Source organism: Agelaius phoeniceus, chromosome 2 (genome assembly GCF_051311805.1).
Source record: "Agelaius phoeniceus isolate bAgePho1 chromosome 2, bAgePho1.hap1, whole genome shotgun sequence".
NCBI classification, from domain to species: domain Eukaryota; kingdom Metazoa; phylum Chordata; class Aves; order Passeriformes; family Icteridae; genus Agelaius; species Agelaius phoeniceus.
In genome coordinates, this window is record NC_135266.1 from 95,589,157 (window position 1) to 95,607,832 (window position 18,676).

General features: G+C 37.8%; 1 protein-coding gene across 6 annotated transcripts in view; it reads left to right on the top strand.

Annotated features, from left to right (window-relative positions):
- Window positions 1-160: 160 nt before the first annotated feature.
- CFAP44 (cilia and flagella associated protein 44) overlaps window positions 161-18,676 on the top strand; it is a 41,757-nt gene continuing 23,241 nt past the window's right edge. For 2 of the 6 annotated variants that reach the window (XM_054627667.2, XM_077174308.1), the window contains exons 1-13: window positions 195-274; window positions 4,892-4,959; window positions 6,625-6,802; window positions 7,819-7,981; window positions 8,970-9,072; window positions 9,388-9,604; window positions 11,020-11,134; window positions 11,647-11,811; window positions 12,887-13,042; window positions 13,660-13,707; window positions 14,489-14,588; window positions 15,809-15,903; window positions 17,556-17,762. In XM_054627667.2, coding sequence (XP_054483642.2) covers window positions 4,917-4,959; window positions 6,625-6,802; window positions 7,819-7,981; window positions 8,970-9,072; window positions 9,388-9,604; window positions 11,020-11,134; window positions 11,647-11,811; window positions 12,887-13,042; window positions 13,660-13,707; window positions 14,489-14,588; window positions 15,809-15,903; window positions 17,556-17,762 — 1,590 coding nt within the window. In that variant the 5' untranslated portion in view covers window positions 195-274; window positions 4,892-4,916. The other 4 variants (XM_077174305.1, XM_077174304.1, XM_077174306.1 and 1 more) reach the window with 4 other exon arrangements.

An 18,676-nucleotide genomic window follows, 5' to 3' on the forward strand; every position in this document is an offset into this window, starting at 1 on the left:
TCCTCTAGATCTGTCGCTAATTTAATTTTCCCGCTGAGTTCTGAAAGGACTGCAACCGTGGCCAAAGCAGAGGTTACTTTAAAGAAAAAACCCGAACAACCCAAAGTAAAACAACCACCAGCCCCTCCAATTGGCCCGGTAGCGCCGCCGACCCGCCCGCTGGCTCCGCTCCCGGGGCGCTGCGCCGCCGCCGCCGTTGCCTGGAGACGGGAGCGCGGCCGCTCCGGGCCCAGGTACCGGGGCTGTGGGGAGGCCGCGGCCGCTCCGGGCCCAGGTACCGGGGCTGTGGGGAGGTCGCGGCCGCTCTGGGCACAGCCGCCCCCGGCGGGCCCGCGGGTGCCGTGGGTTGTTCCCGGTAGCCCCGCTCCTCAGGGCCCCGCAGCCGCGGCGCCCCCCGGGGCCCCTCTGTGCCCGCACCCTCCCCAGGGCCCCGCTGAGGCTCCCTCCCCTGCCCGCCCCTCGGAGCTCCAGGCGTCTCTTGCCTGCCCTCTGCTATCCCCGCTAAACAGGAATGAATATCCCACAACAGGGATAGACCGTCCCGTAGTTATCTGAAATGTGGGACTCGTTGGGTTTTCTTCGCCGTCTGTGAGGCAGTTAATTTTATTGCCTGTTGCATTTGTGGTAATCTTCTCATACTCATTTTTATGATTTTTTTTTTTTACACTGTAAGTTAATCAGTAACTAGTGATGTCACCTGCTGTTATTTCTGCTTAGTAGAAACCTGGTAACCTTTATTCACAGGACAGCTTTAATAGACTTGGAACTTTTGCTTGCATGTGTCAGAGCTAGGATACGTGGATCATACAGAGGGCTAATTTAGGTGTAAGATTGTAAATTAGAGTTAGATTTATTTCTCCTATGAAATAGGAAAATACTTTGCATGTGTGCAACATAGTAATAGTGAGGAGAACAATCGCAGGGCTCCAGTCCATCTCTTTTTTCTTTCTGATGTGGAAGAAAGGAGACAATGGGGCTATGATAAAGCTAATGTGTCTAAATCCTGCTTTGTAGCTTTATCCTTGCTGTCTTGGTCTCTGACTAGTAAATAATTTATATACTTAACTCTGTGAGAATTGATACTTTTTGTTATTCTCCTTGCTCTCAAGTCTTCACGATTTTGTAAGAGCAGCCATATTCTCTAATACTTTTTTTTTCCATGGGATCTTGGGTTGATTACCTAAACTGACTTTTATTACTAATATTCTAGTGCTGATGGATAATGATATACAGACAGCACTAGTTTCTATGCCTGATTTACACTTGGATATTTTTCTTTCTGTATGTAAACACTATAAGACTTTAATGTTCTTTTTTTTTTTAAATTAAATTAAGTTTTACAAGACTCTCCTGTTTGCCCATTTTGCACTCATCAGCAGCCCAGTAAATTGCCGATGTACTCTGATGTGGTCTGGATGCAAAAAAGAGTGCTGAGAGAGATGTTTGATGGTCTGCTGTTTTTCAAAAACAAATGAAATATTCAAAAAAGAGTGCTGAGGAGACCATGGTTGAAAGTGAGTTAAAAAAACAGGGCTTGGCAGATGGGAAGAAACCTGACACATCCAAAGCAGAGCTAGACTTGAAGAAGATGTCTTACCCTAGAAGAGATGATCAGTATGGCGTTCCCTGTGGCAGACACCCCTCATGAAACCCAAAAGCTGCAGCTGTGTTTTAGACCAGTGCTACCCCCAGGTCAGGAAGAGCAGAGAGTGGAGCCTGGAAGGCTCACAGTGCAGTGCTAGGAGGAGTCAGGATTGGCAGTCCTGGGACAAACTGAGTTCCTTCATGTGGAATGAAAACAACTAAAGAAATAACAATCTCTGCTGAAAGAAAGACCAAGTGTCTTTTCATTTTTATCTTTTTTTTTTTTTTAATCCAAAGCCCACCAGCGGGTAAAGCTTTTCTTCAAAAAAATTAATACATTTTGAAAGGAACCAAAAAAATAAAATCCTGCAGAAGTAGCACAATGTAGAGATAATTTTTTAATCTCTTGCTTATTGCTGGTACTAATAGCATTGCAGTTTTATTCTGCAGTAATAGTTCCCTATTTCTACATAAACTGAATTAGTGGTCAGAACTGATGATCACTCTTCTGTGGATGTAAAAGCTGATAGGGGATGTCATTTAAACACACTGAAACAGTTCATGATGGGGAGAGACACCTTAAAATAACTGTTAGATATGTTCTGTTTTCTAAAGTAAAACTGTAGGCTGCATTTTGATAATTATTTATTTTCTTGTATTTTATGCAGTTGAAGTGTCAGTCACAAGGTTTATGATGGCAAGAACTGCATTTATGAGGTCTACACATTTAAACACCTTTTTTTCTGGAAAGAAGAAAAGTGTAGGATGACAAAATAGAAAGAAAGTGGTGTGATCTCACTGAATTTGTTTATGTGTTAGCAAATAAAAACCCATTTGATTTAATTATGCTGTATTTTGGATAAATGAGACAATTATCTGAGATGAGAAATCCAAATTTACTGAGAATTTTTGAGAGGCTTCCATATATAAAGATTCTGTGTGGCAGCAAAATTGACAAAAAAACCATTTTAACTTTGAAATAACTGAAGTTATATGCCTGAATGAACACATTTCTCCATTCTGTGGCTTTTGAGAACATAGCTAAGAAAAAGGCAATTTGAAAGAAAATGGAACTTTGCTGAAATTCCCAGCTTGTAGCACTTCCACTGAAACAAGGATAACCTGAATTCAGTCCTTACTTGGAATAAGTTCCTGAGTTCTTGGAAATGATGAAACTGACGTGGATCTGGTACAGTATTTCAAGTCAGTGTCTTGATTTACCAGGACTAGGAGGAAAATGTACTACCCTGGTCTGGCATTGGCAGAAAAATTATGATTGCTGATTTTTTTTTCCTCACTAGACTTATCACATCAGTTCTACTTGTCATTATCTCAGTTTTCAGTATCAAAAGGTTTAAATCTTTCTGATTTAGGAAAGCTGTTGTAAAAAAACCCTGCCAATTCCCCCCAGAAAAATAAAATCAACATTCAGAGAAATGTATGCCTTTGTCATGGTGAGCCTGCACAAGAGTTTTCAGGATCAGCAAACTCATGAAAGCCAGAATCTGCAGCCAAAGTAGACATGTTATCCCCATGAGCCTCTTCTGAGTTCTTAAATTCAGAATTTGCTTTGGTGCTTGAATGCCATCACAAAAATGTGCACAGTGGACATTGCAGTATCTTTCTTTAACTAGAACCCAGATATCAATGAAAGCGGAAATGTTCATATCCCCTTTCAGCCTAAAGCATTTTCCAGATAGGAATTAATTTATAATGAAAACTATGATAATCTTAATTTTTAGAAGAGAAATGATTGCTAATTAGTTAGAATAATTTGAAATTTTATAGCTCTTTTCTCTGTGGATATCAAAACACTTTGCTAAGATGTGTAAGTATTATTATCTAATTTTTCACAGGAGATAACTGAGACAGCCAGAGGTGAAATGGCTGATACAAATTGTACACGTCATTATTGGGTTTGGAATTAGAATTCAGGTCTCTGAACACTCCACTATCTATTTATGCAAATAGTCTATAACTATTTCTTCAACTTCAGTGATATCAGTTGTGTTACCCCATTAAAAACTCATGAATTTCATTTAAATATATTGAGATACATTGCAATTGTTTTCATTTGTTTTCTAAATGTAAAACTTTCTGCTTGTCTATTTTCAAGTTTTTCTCACCACACCAAAAGGATAAAAGCTCATTCGTAATTCTTATGTGAAATTATGCAGGAAAGTCAGATTGTGGAAGACACTCAGGACCTTTGGATGAAGATTGTCTACAGAACAACAAGAATGACATATCTGAAATATTTCTTTGTCCTCTTTGTCCTTCTTGTGGGTGGCATTTTGTTAAGAGACTTTGCCTTTCCTGAAATATTGGAAAAGCCTGAAATTCCTCAAAATATTTTTTCCAAATGGATTCTGACCAAGAGCTGGAAACAGGAAATGCATTTTTAGGGACTTCTTAGTGGTATCAAAGTCATGATTACAGATGAAGAGGGATTTGCTTGCATCCTGCCCATATTTCTTATTCTGATTTTTCATGTTTCTTTATATACAACTTTTGAATTTTCTGATTTTGGATAGTTTTTTTCATGCTGTAATATTAATGCAAAGTTGCTCCAATGTGCATTTTGAGGCATTTCATTTGAAAGTGGAGAACACATATGAAATCAAAAGGCAGAATAAATTTTGACCATTTTTTTGTAAAAATGGTCAATGTGTGTGGTTTTTATATGACAAATGTGGACCTTTTCCACTTCAGAGGAAAATAGTAACTAGTGAAAAATGTAGCACCCTGAAAAAGATGATCTGAAAGATAAAAATCATATGGGGGAGGGGTGTTATTAAACTGTTTAATTTTTTAAAAAATGGTGCTAACTTTTAGATTTGTTTTCTATTATCTTAAAATGTTTTGAAGAAAGTGCTTTTTTTTTCTTAAGGATTCATCTCTCATGCTTTTCCATTCAAGATATTAGGTGATCTCAGAATGTCTATCTCCAGATATTTTTGTGAAGTCCACCACAAAGGTGAAGGAATAGGCTTGTTGTCTCAAAAGCAGATCTCATCCCAGTATATTAAAGAGAACCTCAACACATTTAAATCATGTCAGTTCCCACCAATACACAGTATTTAGATGACAGTCTTACTGCAGCAATTTATTCAGATCCTGGAGTCCTAAACCTGAGCCAATGAATTCGCTCTACTAAGTAGGACATATCTTTGGGTTATCCATATTTGTGTACAGGCAGAAGACAAATAGCATCTTTGGGAATCTCAAAGCATTTAAGAGGAAATGAGAATGGCCTAAATGGCAAATAAAAGCAACAATACTAAAGGTTTGTCTTTACCACTGCCAGGGAGAGAGAACATCCACCTTTTCCAATGGAACAGGAACCAGCAGAAGATGAAGAGGCAGATCCCAGTGGTGAGCATTTCCCTGTTATGTCCTGATTTCAGTACTGAATCTACAGTAACTTCTGGCTTCTTCCACCATTCTTCCACCACCTCTTTCTTACTTCAACTCCAGTTCCTGCTCTTGGTGTTGCCAAATTTTATTTTCACTCTGGTCATAGTGATGTTCTGGACCAAGCCATGTGCCTGCTGTTCCTGCTGTGCCTCAGCTCTCAAAGTCCCTTCCCTGAAAATTTTTACTGCTTAGACCTGTCTCTGTAGCTAATACTGAAATCAGGTTTTTAACTCCACCAGACTCTTTCAGTCAGAGGCCATTATTTTTCTTTTTAACATATTTTTCATCTTGAAATGCCTGTCCAGTGTCTATTTCAGGTGTCCTGCATGTCATCTAACACACTAGATCCAGGTAGCATGAATAACAAATCCACTTTGGAAGAATTTTTTGATGCATTGCTGCATTACTTTTGGCATTTGTTTGATCTTCCTCTTACACCTTTTTTCTGTTATAGGATGGTTTTTTTTTTCTTTCCCCTAAGTTTTAAATTACTGGTTTTTGGAAGTAAACTTCTCCTGACACTTAATGCTAAGCATCAGGAAGTATGTTGTTGGACAGAGGAGGTTCTTTTACTACTACAGAACTAAATATTTATTTAATATGGCATGTACGAGCAAATTAATCAAAGGGATTCATACCTAAGAGAGTGATACCAATTATACTTTGCAAAAGAAAACAAAACTAGTGTTTCAAGTGAATCACCAACTGCAGAGGAACAGGAGGAAGAAGGGGAGCAAGTGGAATTGGACATTGAGAGCATTGCTGAGAATGGGTGTTCACTGAGGAGATGGTGGTACAAATTTAAAACCCCCTGTATTTTCTAGTTTTCATTGTTTTTACAGTTATTATTAGGAACAGCCTAACAACCTCAGACTGTATTCAGTTACAGTGATTGAGTATTTCTGCTCCCTTTCAGTTGGCATAACTTTGCTCTTTGCCTGGCTGGTCTCTGCCCCCTTTGCTTGTTTCTCATGGCCCACCTAGGAGAGAAAACAGTCAGGATAGCATGAAATGCTTACAAAATAGATTTAACCTGAGATAACCAACTGGAGACTTCTTTTAGCAAGTGCTTATGACTAGTTGGAAGTCAAGTTAACAGTATTGTGCATTGCAATCCAGTGAGGAGCTACACTGGTCACACATTAGCAGTTTGCTTTCTTGAGGACAGTGGTGTCTTCTGGTGGTCCATTATATGTGGTTTTAATAATTGTTTTGTGCAACAATGTGCATTCAATAGCTACGGAAAACAGACACTTTAAAATTTGTTTGGTTTCTAAAGTGGAGACCTAAATATCAAGGAAACCTCAACTGAACTGCTTTAGTAAGTCTTAAAGTTTTAAAACCAGTATTTTTCAAACAACTTTTTTTTTTGTTTAAATTCTTCAGTTTTGAATATTTACAGTGAAGTTTTTAAAAGCCTGAGGGAGCGTTTGTTGCAGAGCGTTCCAGGACAAGTAGTTGCTAAGACATGGAACCCTTGTTTTGAGCTATGAAGTATTGATTGCTTTATCAAAGGGGGCAAAGAGTTGTGACTCCTTCCCTTTTTGTGGTCAGGTGCAAATATCAGCAACTAACCCAAAACATATGATGAATATAAATTTCTGTTATGTTCCCACTTCTGAGGTGCAGAAGACAATTTGGACAAACAAGATAGTATTCAAGTATCCTCAAAACCACAAAAAAGGCCTGAGGAGGTAAAAAAGAAAATAGATGAAAACTTCTTCTACACGTATGAAGATGTATATTCAGGACCATATGTCACTGATGACTCTGAGATACCCACTGACCTTCTTATTTTTAAGTATCCTTTCTGTTGAGCTTGGGCAAATTCAAAGGTAATGATATTTAATATACCTTCTCAAAATTGTATTGGTCAAATTTGGAGTAGCCTATGTGGCATTAGTGGGATACCTTTGGTTGAGACACAGGTAAAAATCCTGGCCAGTTATGGTTCTGGGTGAATTTAATCTTGAGTATTGTCTTGACCTCATAAAGATTTCTTACAGGGCATAGTGTTTCCTATAATAAGTACTCCTGTAGAACTAGATCATGGAGAAGCTAATGTGACCAGGCACAAGACTGGCATAAGAATACACCCTGCAAAGCTCTCCCTTTCTCTGTAGCCACACTGGTGTTCCCCAAGAAGCTGAGGGGAGAGCAGAAGAGCTCCTGTATACCTCATAAAGGAGAAGTGGGGAAGGAACCAGGTAGATTTGTATTCTAGTGCTCAGGAGATCTAAACTCATAGAATGAAGGAAGTGGTGCCCATCATTTAAGAGCTACAATAAGCTCTTGGGTAGGTGTAGTCAAGTAGGGTAGGATATGATATATGACTTTTGTATATGCTGGTGGTTTTCTCTGCAGACACAGTTCAGTTGCTATTGAAGACTGCTATTCCCTTTTTTACATCTGCCTGTAAACAATTAAGAAGTGAGCTTGAAAACTTGCTTGATCTTTGTCTGTATAACAGTTCCTGGTAATCTGATGCACATCTTTTACGTTTCATTTGAAAAGAGAACACAGATAAAATATGAATTCCTTGCAGCTCCAAATGATCAGAAACAAGAGGTGTACCCATAGTGGAGATGAAAAGATGGGATATGAACTTCAGAAAGCCTTTACTTGTGCCTTCCTTTCAGTTATAGAGTAAAGATATATTTTACTTTCACTGTATACTGAAGAAAATTATCTCCTGCCATCAGGCTTAGTCACTAGTTTCAGTATTCCCATTTCAGTTTCAGTTTAAGCATTTCTATCTACTTAGTAAACTGTCTAGAAAACCAGTGTGTAATCTTTTCCTTATTGGACGGTTCCCAGACATTCTTTTGGATATGACTGTACCAGACCTGTAAACCTGATGATAATGGATAGAAATACTGTAGGTTATGTAGCAGGCAACCAGGTGATCCTCCAGAACCTGAGAACTAAGTATCAGAAACATGTCCGGAGCAGCTGTGGCGGTGGCATTGGGTTTATCACAGTATGGCTTTTGTTTCTTGTTTAAGAACTTTAGTCACTTTCTAGGGAGAAAATATTTACTTGGTTGTGGTTGCCAGATATGGGAGACTTCTACAGTTGCACTTTCATATACATAAGAAAGGATATGGTATTGATTAAAGGAATGTGTGGATCATGCAGCATGGGCTTCTCATCCCATCAATATAATTGGCAGAGAACAAGTATCTGCACACCTTAGTCCCAGGCTCAGCTACCTAAAAGGACTGACAAGTCCAGCTGGGATTATTTTTTCATTCTTATTTAAATCTTTTGGCTCGTAGCAATTATTTTATTTTTTCAACACTTCATCGGTCCTAATTACAACTGATACTAATATAGAGTCCTCCTTGCAATTAAAATTTAGAAAATCAAGCTACCACACAAATAAAAAGTATCTGGTTTCACTCTAATAAACTTATCAAGAGCTTGAAGTATCAAGTTCTGTCTCTGAAGTACCTTACCATGTGAAAGCTCTGCTATCTCTGTTTTATTGCACGTGAGCAAGGCTTTCAGACTATCAGCTTCAGACTGGTAGTCCTGCTTCATCATAAGCAGCCTTTTCTGGGGAATCAGTGTACATTTTTACACCTTCAGAGTAGTGTCATTCAGGATAGCTCTTCTGCAGGTGTCTGCTGAAGTAGATGGCTGCTGACACAAATGCTGCTATGGAAAGATTAGCTAGTGGGTTGAGTGAGGTAGGAATCATGGATGCATCACAAAGTAGATTGTTTCACCATTTGTGATGATTCCACAATATATGTGGGTTATACCATTTTGTGTGCATAGTGGCTTCATTGTGATATTGAGCAATAGGTTGACAGTTGTTCAGAATAAACACACAGAAAAATGCAATCTAGTATTTATGGCAGTATGTTTTGACTAATGAGTGGGTGAATACAATAACTCAGTAACTATCAGGATAAAGGCAAAGGTGTTATTACAGCATGCAACAAGACTTCTGCTTTTTCAAGGCACACCCTAGTAAGGAGTACTTTGCAGTAGGAGAAAAAGGGAAGAAGCCAAACATTGTCATCTACACATATCCTTCGGTGAGGCCCTACAGAATACTGAAAGGTAGTGTAAAACATTCTATTTTTATTTTTTCCAGATGGGCTAGTGTTTAAAGATCCCAGCAGATGGAGTAGTGGATCATTTTAGTTTAGGAGGAAATAGAATCTTCTGGTCCTTCACAGCAAAAATAGAAAACATTGGTTTCAAGTTTTTATTGCATGGGAAGAAACTTCTATTTGATAGAGATAGCCAACCTAAAGCCATTACCTATTGAATAAAAAATAATTTCAGTGAATGTTGAGCTCCTTCTGAGTAGATTTTTGTGTTGTTTCTACCTCTTTCCTGTGCATGTGTATTGGGTCTTGTACATTTCTTTAGGTGGAACAGAGGTAGCCTATGTTTTTGGTGATTTCAACCGTACTGGCTCTTTGCTGGCCAGTGTTGGAAGCAGCCCTGACTACATGTTGACCATCTGGGACTGGAAACAAGAGGAGACTCTGTTGAGGTCAAAAGCTTTTGCACAGGATGTTTACAAGGTCATGTTTTCTGCTGAGAATGAAGAGCATCTGACTACAGGTGGATCAGGACACATCAAGTAGGTTTGCTGATTAGGATTAATACATAAAACCTCTGCAGTCATAATACATAAAAGATGATTAACAAGAATGTATCATTAGCAAACATGTACCAATGAGGAATGCTATTTTACCTAGCCCTTACAATTACAAAAATGAGGATTTTCAAATTCTTTAGCCAGTCAAACAAATCTTTCAATATCTTTGCTGTCCAAATAGGATGATGCTTGATGTTAAATGTCAGTACCTCTGGCTTCATTCTTGAAATTTCAACAAGCACTGGGACGTAATGAAAAATTCTTATGTATGCATGTCTTCTAGCTTACCATATTTACCTTCTGTGCCTTCTGGGCTTTCTATCTTTGATTTTTGAGCTCATCTGCTCCTTGGACAGCCATTGGAGCTGGTTGCCAGGTCATGGATCAGAAACCCTCTGATCGCACCAAAAGCCTACAAAAGATGTTTCCATACATTCCCTTCCCTGCTTAGTTCATGGCTCCTTTTATAAAACAGGGTCAAACACCCAACGACTTTAAACTTTCTTTCTGTGTACTGTGCTTAGCCAGTACTCAAATGTTAACACAGAGAATCTTATGCTGTGAGTGGGATTCTGTTGTAATAAAAATGATATCGCTAAAATTATGATGCATCTTAAGTTACTTTGAATTTTAATGGGTAAATCAGATAAAAATCTGAGATTTGCTTTATAGTTTGGTTGCAAGGTGGGTCTGATATAGCAAAATATTTATTTAGACACAGAACAAGTGTAGTTTAGAAGGCATTATTTATGGAAATCTGACTAAACATAATCTCTTATAAACTTTCTTTTGAGCTGAAATACTACAAATAAACTCTGACATAGCTTTTATTACATGATAAATGTGACCTTTCACCCAAATGTGGACTCAAATTACAATTTCCAACAGTCATCTTAAAAGTAATGTCTCCTGCACACACAGGAGACACTAATATTTAGGATAAAACCTTCGGCTCAGTGAGATTTTATAGTACAGTTTAATTCCACAAGAGGACTTGGATGACATTTAATGAAGTCCTCAGTCCCTTGGGTTTACAAAACTGAGCATCATACACCCCACAGCAAAGATAAAATAGATACTCCTAAGTAAGTGTATGAGTTGTAGCGGAAAGATGTAGGTGTGGATTTTACACTTCTTAATTTTTAATAGTTTAATCTTCATTCTGCTCATTCTGAATCCTTTTCCTAGCTTTTTCATTGGAGTAGGATAGGGAAATGTTTGTGTAGATGTAAAGCTGTATATCATTTTCAAAAAAAAAACCAACCCCAAGTTCTCCTGCAAAAAGGAGTAATACATGAGCAAGGCATGCCTGGTAAGAGTACTGCAATGTCTAAGAGCGATTGAGCAGTGTTTAGGAAATCTTGTATCACTGAGGGGTGTTTTTTTTCTGTACTCAGGTTCTGGAAGATGGCTCTCACATTAACTGGTCTCAAGTTGCAAGGAGCTTTGGGCAGGTTTGGAAAAACAGCAGTGTCTGACATTCTAGGTTTTGTGGAGCTGCCTGATGGGAAGGTAAGTGAAAAAAAGTGACCAAAAGCAAAAATATTATGTACCCTTTTATTCTTTGATATAGTCTGCTTTGTAAGTTGGAGTGTTACTATTTGCTTGAAAATGTTTTTAATCAGGCCTGTGATGCACTGTTCTGAGAAGAAAATATTGCCATCAATTTGCCCAAAATCCCTGTCTTGCTTTGTAATAATTGGAAAATAGTTAGTGTTGTAATTCCCAGAAAAAAGATCTGGGTTGGCTTAGAGTGGAGTGTCTTCTAATGTGAAAACATTAGTGTACAGAAATACAAAGAGACTGTTGGTCCTAATCTTCACCAATTTCAGTGCATGCAAATTGTGTCACATTGCTAAAAAGTTGAGCCTCCTCACCCTTTACATCTTCTCTTGCAAATGTCTGTACTTTGCCATTGGTTTAATGCTTTAATGGAAGGTAGCCACAAATGTTAATTGGGTTCTTGCCTGCTTCTGCACAATTACATGCAGGTGCTTACATACTTATCTTCATTTGCATTGAAGGTTGTCTCAGGAACTGAGTGGGGCAATTTGCTGCTTTGGGAAGGTGGCCTCATTAAAGTAGAGCTCTGTCAAGTTGGACACAAGCCTTGTCATGAGGGCCCTATCAGCCAGTTAGTTTTTGATGAAGGAGACCTTTACTCTGTTGGAAAAGATGGTGTCATTCGGGTGAGTTTTTCTTTTGCTCTGCCTTTAGGTGTGCACATGTATGGTCAGCAGGTAAATATTACGTATTTCCTTTACCAGATTTTTGGAGGATAGTTTATTTCCGAAAATTATTTGGTATAACAAAGAAAATAAGAGCACATCTCCACAGTATATGTGTTTGAACTGGATAGCATGGCATGCAGTTTTCCTTGTTTAATAGTAATAAATAAATAAATCAACTTTTACTTTAGTAAATCAAAACAATCTTCAGTGGTTTTCTAACAGCTTTGTTCCTGACTACAGTCTAACATTGTATAACTTCCAGGCCTATTAACATGTGGTGTTATCTAAAAGATAAAAAACAAGCTACAGGAATATTTGAAATTAATTTTCTGCATGTTTAAAAGCTCAGATTATTAATGTTAAAATAACACAGAAGTTAACTAGCGTCTCAAAGATACATATCCTAAAATGGGGGAAAATTAAAGAAAAAGCATCCTGAAGTTAACAAATAATTCTATAAATTAAGGTCAAAATGTTTTCCTTAAGCATAACACCACCTTCTGATCTCACCTGTCAATGATCAAGAATTTTGCAATCTTATTTCCCTGCTCTTTAAGGGAGAACATGATGTGTCTTTTGCTGATGTGTGGAATGGCCAAGATAATCAATGGTATACTGACCTATAGGCAGTGGAGGGTTGCAAATACTGTTGTTGTTGTTGTATTATATAGGTTGGTGTTTTCCCTTAGGAAAATTCACTTGATTATAAGCGTGCTAACTGATATGTTGTCCTTATTGTACAGAGCAGAACATGGAAGGGTTAGACTTCCCATTATTTTGTGCTGCCTCAGTATGAGCCATGCTGAGTGCCCACAGATACCATTTATTCTGCATAGTTCTGAAGCTGCCATGTACAGCTCTGCTTGTGTCAGGGCTGAATTGAAGCTCCAGTCACTGTTCTAGGTTATGTTCAAAGCAGTGATTTTGCTTTCTTAAAATTTTGATTATCCATATTTATTGTGTATAAAAACATCCTGGTCTTATAAAAAAGCTTTTTTTTTTTCTTTTTTTTAATGCTTCCAATGCCATGAAGATGTGGAACTTTGAGGTAGTAGATACTGCTGATCCTGTGGATGACACAGGGTTAGTGGAGATGGAGCCTATGAATGAACTTTGGCTTGGCAAGAATGTCAGCCTGAATTTCATTACAAAAGTTCATGACCAGGGACAGTCCTTCTGGTTTGCTCAGGTAAGACACACTCAGGTACACGCATCCCTGTGGAGAAACAGAAAATGAGGAACATGCTGGTAAGTAACAGCAGGAGTCTATTAGAAATCAGAGTGTTTCTTTTTAGTAGAATTCAGTCTTCTAGATATATAGAAAATAATCTTGTTATCTACCTACCTATCTACCTACCTACCTACAGGTTTGTTTTTTTTTTTTTTTTTATAAACACAGAAACAGGCTTCCTAGAGAGGTTAAGTTCCAAGCCTGTCAATGTTTAAGAGGCATATATAGAGGAGTTGAATAATATATTTTAAATTTTGGTCAGGCCTGAAGTGATCAGGCAATTGGATGAGATGATCCTTGCAGGTCCCTTCCAATTGAATTATGTTATGCTGTGCTGTGTTTTTAGTGTATTGTAATGTGTGAGACTCTGGCATAAGAATAGAAGAATGCCAAAAGGTATTGTCAAGTTCTATTACCTTAAAGTGATGAATGAGATTCTTAAGACCGACATAATTGCATTTAGTAATTTTTGTTTCACAATGATAATCATTAAGGACTTTTTAAGAAGTCACCATGTGCAGTTTTATTTCCAAATTGAGTCTGAAAATATTCAATTAATGTGTTTTTTTCTTCAGGATACAAGTGGATCAATATGGAAGCTGGATTTGACTTTTTCAAATATGGTAATTTTGTTTTTTATTTCTTCTGATTTCTTCAGTTCATTTGCAATAGGAACCATATCCTATGACATCCTGTAGCTATACTGGTTCCATCTGGAATGAAATTTGTGTTTTGTGAAGTTGTATGGTAGAAAATTGTAGCATTGGAACAGATATTTTATTTCATAAAATTTTCAAATGTAATTGATTGTAATGATTGTGCAGGATGGTAAAGAGGAATTTGATTTTTGATTCCTGAAATTTCAGCTGCCAAATTCAAGTTAATTTAAAGGACTTTAATTCTGTAACCTGGTAATGAAAGCTGCATGGATGCAGGAAATGAGTTGAAGGAGTGTTATTTTCTCTATAGAGAGGTGTTTGAACTAATCCTTAGTCTTTAAATGACAGAAAGAACTAGGAAAAAAATAAGAAGAAGATGAAACACATTTGAAGTGTTTTATCCTACTAGTAACTAGTGTTACTGCTGGAGATGTTTTTGATGGAGAAAAAGATGACAGAGGTGAAAAAGCAGCATTTAATTTTTGCTCTGGAACATAATAAAGTTAATAAGAACAATCCCTTGTGGGGACTAGAATTCTAATGTGAAAAGTAAAATATGTTCCAAGAATTTGATGGTAAATAAAATACGCATACTATACAAACTAATTGTATTTAATGTAAAAAAAAAATGTTGCAAAGTCTTTAATTCCTTGAATGATTAAATTATTTCCCAGGCAGCATAAGCTCAAACTGGTGAGCACAAGTGTAAAATGCAGCATAATTTCTCTTCTGTTTTGCACCGCAGAGCCATGACCCAGAGCGTGTGTGTGCCTTCCACTCTGGGGGGATTGAGGCCATCGGTGTCTCTCCCTTTACATGCCTGATGGCCACCACAGCTCTTGACCGTGAGTGCACTGTTCCTTTCCTCTCATGCCACTGCCATTATTGGTTTTGAAGGGCAATGGTGCTTGGTTTGGAGCTACTGTGTTTTGTTTTTGTGCTTTTGCTATTGCAAAGTCACTTTACATCCAATTGTTATTCCTGGGATCAGTTCTTTAATAGTTAAGGCAAACCATGAATGTTTTGAAACAATGCTTTAAGACTCCTTCATCCTAAAAACCTGGGATTGTAACAATGGAAGTTTTTAATGAGAAACTTCGTAAATTGTTTGTTCTGAAGGAATGGCTGGAAAGGTGAGATATCCAGTTTGAGTAACAGTACTTGTATTCAGTGCTGGGGTTTAATAAGTTTTGGGATTTTTATCTTGTAAGGAATTACATGCACCTGCAGCATTGTGTAAGCCATTGCAAATACTAGTGTTTGTGCTTTTCTTAGAAAATGCAATAGCTATTATGCTCTCACGAACAGATAACAAGCAATTACAGACATATTCATTTAACTTTTATAAATGTTGCTGTTTAGGCCTCTCAATGTTAGCTTTATTGTGCTTTGAAAGAAGAACTACTGGCCAGAACACTAACAATGTCATTTACACTGTTCAGAAAACATGACAAGGTATTTTAATTAAATTCCTGTCAGTACTGTTTTGTAATTCGTCTGCGTTATGCAATGCAGATATTCTTCTAGCCTGAAGACTAACTCCTACCAGTTGAGCAAACTATGTTTCACATAAATGCTAGTTGGAAGGGAGTTTTATGCAATCTGGTTATTTTCCCTCTAATGAAATCGGATCTTTCATGGACAATCTCCTATGTTTCCTCCCTTTAAATGTTTTCCTCCCTAGGCAGTCCCAAGTAGTAGCCTATCATCTTTTCCTATGTTGTCAGTGCAGATTTTCCATAGAGTATGCCACAATTCTGTGCTCACTTGAAAATTACATGTAGATGGTCAGCCTGGGACTTCTTATTACAACCCTCAGCCTCGAAAACTCTTGGTTCTGTATAAGTTGAAGAGTGAAGAAATCATGTATTTTGTTCATGAGCACCATGTTAGCTATGGTGCTCTGTAACCATCAGTCATCTTTCATGCCGGCATTTTGTTACTCAAAAGAGAAAACATACATTTAATCCAGATTTTAATTCAAATAAATAGACATTTCTCCATAAATCCTAACATGTAAGTGACATTGCAAGAAATAAATTCTTACTGTCTCCTTTCCACACAGGGTCAGTGCGCATCTATGATTTCAGCAGCAACAGTCAACTGAGTGTAATCAAGTTTAAACAGGGAGGAACAGCGCTGGCATGGGCACCGGCTGTTGTGAGTTTTTCCTAGCATGTTAAGCAAAAATTCTTCAAGGAGCCTATGAGCCTGCCAGCATCCAGGAAGCTGCTCAGCAAATAAGACATTAGAGGTCACTTGTTAGGCCATGGTGAAATTCACTGTAGCAGGATAGATAGGTTTGTGGGGTAGTATGTTTGTATACAGTATAGGAACAGTTTAACTTTACTATGGGTTATCAGGTATCCTACTTTGTGCCCTCCTAAAATTTTAAAATCAGATTTTTGTGTGCAGTATGGGAAGTAGTCTGAGTTTGTAGACTAACAGCTTCTATTTAACCCACACAGAGCAAATGTCAATTAACATTAGTTAGTTAACACATTTTGAAATGACAGCCCAGACAAATCACAAACATTTGGAGATAAATCATTAAAAACTGTTGCCAGAACTGATCATTTGTGGAGTGTGGAGTCTATCACTTGTAGACATATTTGCTAATTTTAATTAAAGTAGTATCTAGTCATGTTCTTGAGAAAACATAGCAGCCTGGTGGATTAATAACAAGCAAATTTAGGAGGCAAATAATTACTTGAATGTTCAAAGTGAGGGTTCCACTGGGCGAGTGCCTTCATTTTATAAAAGTAATTATTTTATAAAAATATAATTCTGGCCATGCAGGCTTTCTGACATGCTGTTAATTGGTTACCTGTACCTTCATGAGGTAAGATGTCTGCCGCAATAAATTGTACAGCATCACAAAACTGACTCAGTTCAGTTTTATGAAAGTTATTACTAAACACAATCTGAAAAACAAAGGGCACTTAGTCTATCCAGCTGCATTTAAAATTGTATTAGGTACTTGGTCACAGTTTAAAGAGTCCAAATGTATTTTAAAATCTGTGCTATTAATCTAAGAAAACTTAGTCCAACATACTTTGAAGCATCTGTTTACCATAATCTCCTCATAGGCAAGCTAGCAGTGTCTTTGTTAGATAAGTGAATACCGACAAGTCAGCTCATAATCGCCTTCAAGACATTACCATGTATGGCAAATATCAGCTAAATCCACGAGTCCAGCTATATCCAGCTAAAACACAGGCCTGTCTCTGCTAACCTGTATCACAGTTCAAGCTTCTCTTAATTGTTAGCAATTGGCTTACCTACAGAACTTATGGTAAAGACTCCTCCTTCTTTCCATCTCAAGTGGAATTCCCTGTTGACTGCTGTACTTTCTATGGACTCAGCCAGACCCAAGCCTATTCCCTGACCTCTTAAAAAATCATACTTATGTTTGGTGCCCCATATTTTATTCAGGGAAACATAATTCTTTGTTTTGGGTTTCAGCTCTTTTGCTTAAGAAGTTACTGATATATCTTTATGTCAGTATGAATTACTTCTTCCTCAGACATTGCAACCACATCCTTGTTAACATCTTCAGTTTCAGTGACATGTTATCACTAAAAAAAAGCAAAACACAATTCAACCAAAAAATAGGCCCCAGTCCTCTCTCTTCCTTTGTGATATCATATTAGAAATGATAAACAACGTTTCCCATGTATGAAATATTCTTTGTGCTTTAGCAACACTTCCGCATAAGGTGAGTTTAAAGGTAAACAACAGAGCATAATATGGATTATTCTTTGAAGCTCTCAGATGTACACTGTGATTTTTTTTCTTTGTTTCACTTAAAGGTAAGTCCTGAGGGAGGTCTAATTGCCGTGGGGTTTGAAGATGGTGTTGTCCGCATAATTGAAGTTTATGATCCCAAACTGCTGCCCAGTCATGCAGGACAGGCCAATGAGATTGCAGAGATAAATCTGAAACAAGTTTTCAAACCTCATGCTGCTGCAGTCACAGCCTTGGCATATGAAAAAAAGGGATATGTGTTTGCCACAGGGGTATGTATCATGCAGTTTGGTTGGTTTTATTAAGCCACAAATGTAGAGCCTTTTAAAAGAGATAAGGTAAAAGTTTGTTTACTGACAATGCAGTTTTACTTCTGTTGCTGCTGTTGATTGCTTGCTGTAGTTCTCTGTGCAGGGAGAAGGATCTGTTTGCATTCACATCTGTTTTTCTGAAGGAAAGCAACCATGCAATTCACACAATTAATTTTGTGAATTACTGGACTGTTTAGTGTGAATTCTGTAATTCCCTTTGAAAATGGATTTGGTTCATTTTGGAATTAGTTTAGTAGGATCTTGGATTAGTAAAAGCAAGTCCGTTGGTACACCACATTGGCAGCAATCCAGCTGCTACCGAGCACTGCTTGGCCTTACCACAGGGTCAGTCAGTCAGTCATTATGCCTGGTAGTCTTTGAGATGGTTTCCAGTTAATGTGGTGTCTCTTTTTAAAAGCTTGTCCTTAGCCGTGATCAGTGCATTTGCAGTTACGTGTTCCTTAAGCTGAATTCCCATGCATTTAATTTAATGTAGGATTTAAGGTAAAATGAATCATGTTGTGTGCCAGTTCTTGAACTTCTCGTTATCTGGGGAAATCAGCTTGTGCTACCTTATCTGAAAAATCAGGCCTGAGCCTGAGATTTAAAGGAGCTCTTGGGGCAATGGGCAGAATGCACATGGCAGGTGATGCCAAAGGAGGCCATTAAGAGCTATGGGTGCAACATATTTCTTGGAACAGCATGGGCAGGGTTTTTATTTCCTCCCAGTAATGATCATGGAAATCCAGTCCTGAATCTCCCCTGTTTAAACACAAAAAAATGGAAGTATGTGCCTGTGTCATAAAGTACTTAGAGTCTTTTGAATTTTTGGTCAGCTTTGATTCAGTCATCATCTTTGCTTGTTTGTTTGTTTT